Source organism: Aphanomyces astaci (assembly GCF_000520075.1).
Source record: "Aphanomyces astaci strain APO3 unplaced genomic scaffold supercont1.63, whole genome shotgun sequence".
Taxonomy (NCBI): Eukaryota; Oomycota; class Saprolegniomycetes; order Saprolegniales; family Verrucalvaceae; genus Aphanomyces; species Aphanomyces astaci.
Genome location: NW_009798326.1, coordinates 367,909 through 372,864, shown reverse-complemented (window position 1 = coordinate 372,864; position 4,956 = coordinate 367,909). Strand labels below are relative to the sequence as shown.

The window sequence follows — 4,956 nt, the reverse complement described above, 5'->3', positions numbered from 1 at the left end:
TTGCGAAAATGCACTTGGTTGTCAAAATGCCGTCACCCTCGACACGCATGAGACTCACTGTCGAGCAAAAGCGCTCACTATTGACGCACCACAAGTCCATCCTGGCATGAGAGGACTTGAATTGCGAGTTTGGGTTCAGCATGCGTTTGGGCTGCCACGTGTGCCCCAAAAGTCGACTATGCGACTATGTCTCAACACCCAGAGCGACCACATGGACGTGCATCCGTCACATAAATCAGCTAGCAAACCTCACCTACCGGACCTCTACTAACTCTAACTGCACGGGTATACTGGACGAAGAGATGTATGAGTTGATCGAGAGTATGAACAACCTTTGAGGAATGTAATGTGCGCATTGTTGTTGGTGTGCGTTTTGTCTTCTGGAGGTTGCCAGGGTATCAACCCCCTCCGAATATGATGTCCATTTTTGAATCCGAGCACTTTCCAATACCATATGTTAATTCTTGTCCAATCAGAATCGAGCTACCCATGAAACATGCCTTTTTAACTTTATACTTGTGTAAATTGAGAACCTCTAAAAACATATCGCCAATTGCGGGGGACTACTGTACATGACAGTGAAGTACCTTCGTATTACCGGTATGGTTGCGGTCTGGAGAAGTTGCAAAACATCTCTAATGCCACCGTGACCCTGGTACAAGGTAGTGTTGTGTTCAGGCATTATCAATATTGTATTGTATATTGTAGTGGTCTAGACAAGTCGAACAATCAATTATTGCAATATATATTGAATTGACAATAATAAACAATATATTGAGGCATGTATTTTACTCTAATTATGTCAGATTCGATGTCTTCATCATCTTCGTCAAAATCGTCATCATTTTCATCTTGACTGCCATGGACAACTGATGCCACAAGCGCTGATTCCAAAGATGTCGATTTGATCTCAAATACACCAGGATTTCGAGAGTTTTAGGACTCAATGACCGCCGATGTGGAGAGTACATACGCTTGCACTGGCTGAAAAACCGTTCAACGTCATTTGATGTAGGCACAATAAAGGACGTGCACACATAGCCAGAAGAAGACATTGCCGTTTCAAGGTCTCCAACGCAAAGTCATCCTCGCTCCGATGTGGGCCAGCATCCACAGTAGATGCGAAATTTTTGATTTGATTGGATCTTTAATGTTCTCTATCTCGCGAAATAGGGGTATTTGAGGCAATATGGCTACTGCATGTTGTGCGCCATGTCTTTGGCAGCGTTTTAGCCGTATTTGTGAGGGTGTGGGGCATCTGGTTCGTGAGATATTGCTTGTATATTGTTCAATATATTGAACAATACAATATTCTTTATTAGTCAATTCTATTGATATTGTTCGCCTGGACCAATACGTATTGCCCTCAATAGTATTGTCAATTACTAGTATTGATAACTAGTTACGTCAAACAATATATTGTTGACGATCCCTGGTTGTGATCACTACCTTGTACCATTATGGAAACCTTAGATCACGATATTTTTGGATGAATATACCGGTAGGAACCGCCACAATAACACGAGATATGCAATGTTCATTATACTTTACGTTAAAATGCAAAACAACTTTTGTCTACTTGACGGGGCACTTGCCCGTCTTCGGGTCCAACACTCCGTTGCCCCCTGCGATGCGGTAGCACTTGGTGGACGGGAAGATGGTCATGATGTTGCTAGACACGGCGAACGACACGCAGAAGACAAAAACGACAATGAGGAGCACCCCCGCCACTTTGCTCTTGCCACCACGCGCCTTCAACTCCTGAATTTCCGCCTTTTGGGGAGGCAGTAAAAACAACCAAAACAACGACGCCACTTTGAACCCGTACGAAATCATGAACACGTACGCGACGTCCCACCGCACCTCGAGCGTATCGGACTTGACGTCGTTCTGACTTACTTTGAAGAACGAGTTTATGTACTTGTAAAAGATGCTGGCAAACGGCCCCGTGAGATTGCCCACAGTGGTCACGAGGCCGTACGTGGCGCCTTCGTTGCCCTTGTCGGCTATTTCCACAGCGCAGAACGTGGACACGATGAAGCGGAGGCCGTCTGGAAAGTTATCGATCAACGCCACACCCGTGAAGAACCACTGGTTGCGCACAACGTCCCAGATGGTCATGTACACGACAAAGCCATCGATGATGATCATCCCGAGGGTGCCGGCGGCGATGGTCCACCGCCAGTTCCACTTGAGCCCCCACTTGGCCACAATCACCAACATGCTAGCGTACAGAACATTGCCAATTACGTTCGAGAGCGAATCATTGAGAGGTTCGACACCCGCCCAGTACGTCGCGATGGGCAAGCCCGCAGTGGTTCTGACGCCGTAGAACACGTTGCTCAGGAATCGAAACAAACAGATTTGCCACATCACGCGACTCTGGAGACATTCCCAAAACCTGCTGCACCATTGGGGGAAGGACGAGGGCTCAGTCTTCTTCTCCACGAGGAGGAATACCGTCGAGAGTACCACCAGCACACACGGCACCAAGACAATGCCATACGGAGCATTCGGCGACAACGCAAACGAAAATGACCCGGCGTAGTTAGGGCCGTTCAGTCCGAACCCAGACAACAAGTACGAGAAGACACCGGTGAGCTCGCGCACGGTGTAGATGGCGGTCTGGATGCGGCCGCGGATGGCTACGTGTTCTCGCTGGGCGTACTCGACCACCATCGCGTCCGACGCAGACGCAGACGAAACGTATCCAATCGCGATAAACATGGACAGAAGGATGAACAGCGTGCCGTTGTCGGGGGCGGACAAGTTAAAGTACTGCAGCTCGGACTTGGGCACCTTCTCCAACGGCGTACGGCAAAACTTGGTCTTTTCGCGGTTGCAAAATGGCTCGCCAAACGGAGAAAACGCCATCACACTCAGACAGATCATCGTGATGGTCCACCCGATCAAGATCCACGACTTGCGACGGTAGCCATAGATGGGGACGCAATCCGACAACAAGCCATAGAAGACCTTGAATGACCACCCGATCACAGTCAAAACCCTGTACGCTGACGTTTGGTACCCCTCCAAGTTGAGGTAGATGTTGAAGATGGGGTAGTTGAGTGCCGGCAGTATGCCGTACATGATTCCGATGGCACCGTACTGGATATACAGGGCAAACGCTTCGCGGGACCACAAGTCCAGCGCCCCACCATCGGCCAGCGCCCCATCTTCGAGGTCCTTGGGAGATTTCGCTTCGGTGTACACATCAACATCAACGTCTTTGGCCGTCTTAGAATGGATGTACGATAAGCGTTCCTCCAAGTCCGCTGCCTTGTTTTCGTGGCTTGTCATGACAGAAGCGAAATTGAAAATGAGTGACTCCACTAATTCCGCTGAATGTGGGGTAGATTCCTTGAACGTCGCAGGGTAACACTTCGTGGTAAGATTGTAGTGTAGCGAATCACAGGAAGGCATGGTGGCAAATCACAAGTTTATCGGACAGGCCAAGCATGTCGCGAATATTCTCCATAAATGTTCTGTCTCAAAAGCAAGAGGTTGCACAGCTGCTGTTGAAGGATAAGTACAAAGGGTTTAATTCTACAAAACTAACTTGTGCATCCATACTGTATCTATTACTCGTACTACGTAGTAATAGTACTGTTTCTGTAGTAGTACAGCTACAGTATAATACGTAGTAGTAACGTAGAATGCCAATTGTTGCAATACAACTCTTTTTGTTTTTCAGAGAATGGCCATAATTCCTGATAGAGGCAGGCATCCTTGTTGAATCCAGAAGTGCGTAAAGTGTAGATATTTTTCAGGGCAATCCACGAATTATCAACGTGCAACGTATTTCGCCCAATTGAGCTGTATACAGCTCTTCATATATGCTATACCTCTATAAAGTGGTGTGCCATTGTTGACGTATTCTTATGTACAGAGAACCGAGAAGGAACTCGCGCACAGTGGTATCGACACTATTTTTTTTCCATGGAGCATTCATAAATTCCGACGTCAACCAATAGTATTTTTTCATATTTTATATTTTAACCAATAGTATGCTCATAAAACGTTTGTAAATTGTATGATAGGATATAATAAAATTAATCAGATTGATCTGATTGCAAAATTATAATTCGTACTCGGAATCACAACTTGCGCATTCGCATACAATTCCCCATATATTTCAAAATACCACTGTGCGCGAGTTCCTACTCGGTTCTCTGTAGTACCTAGTATATGGCTACTAATATACATATTCAGAGGTTTGCTCTGTGATTGGCGCATTTCCAATTTAGGGATCAGTGGTTGGCTTAGCTTAATAACTGGTACGTCATTAATTGGCGCATACGCCATTAAACGTTACATCGAATCGAAGTAAATCATATTATTGGAATACTGATCTCCCCCCGACTTGGAAACGGGGTAAAATAAATATTCTCTATGACCTAATAATATAAAATGTTGAGGGAATGTTTGAATATTCAAATAACCTCGCACTTTTGACCGCAAATCACTTCAAGATGAAACAGCGGATGACACTGGCCGAGAAGAATGGTTTGTACGCGGAGCACAAGCGAAACCATCAAGCTACATACAATGAATTGGCTAAATGGGCGGCGAAAAAGTTCAAACTCGAGACAATTCCAACAAAATCTGCGATTGGAAAGGCTATTCAGCGAGGCGCATCGCAATCCCAGCGCGTAGACAGCAAATCACGATATATTGATCGTGCAGTTAAATCTCCCGAACTCGAAACCGAACTACTCCAATGGGTCCTACGTTGCGAGGAGCTTGGAGTCTGCCTCACGGGTGAGCTCATTCGCGAGCAGGCCAGGACAATCGCCACTCGTCTCGATCTGCCCCCTTCGCAATGTTCCACCTACTCAAAAGGCTGGCTTTATAAGTTCCAGCGCAAGCATGGCCTTACCAGCAAGATTCAGCATGGAGAAGCGGCGTCAACCCCACGCGAAGCTGTACGACAAGGCCGTAAAGAAGTCCTAAACA

General features: G+C 46.5%; 2 protein-coding genes across 2 annotated transcripts; one reads left to right on the top strand and one right to left on the bottom strand.

Moving 5' to 3' along the window:
• Window positions 1-1,575: 1,575 nt before the first annotated feature.
• H257_14878 (hypothetical protein) lies at window positions 1,576-3,300 on the bottom strand (the record flags this gene model as incomplete). Its single annotated transcript, XM_009842787.1, has 1 exon — window positions 1,576-3,300. One exon carries the CDS (start codon window positions 3,298-3,300, stop codon window positions 1,576-1,578), a length of 1,725 nt encoding a protein of 574 aa, XP_009841089.1.
• Window positions 3,301-4,472: 1,172 nt separating this feature from the next.
• Window positions 4,473-4,953, top strand: H257_14877 (hypothetical protein; the record flags this gene model as incomplete). The annotated part of the gene is made up of 2 exons (XM_009842786.1): window positions 4,473-4,652; window positions 4,687-4,953. 2 exons carry the CDS (start codon window positions 4,473-4,475, stop codon window positions 4,951-4,953), a joined length of 447 nt encoding a protein of 148 aa, XP_009841088.1.
• Between the last annotated feature and the right edge of the window lie 3 nt (window positions 4,954-4,956).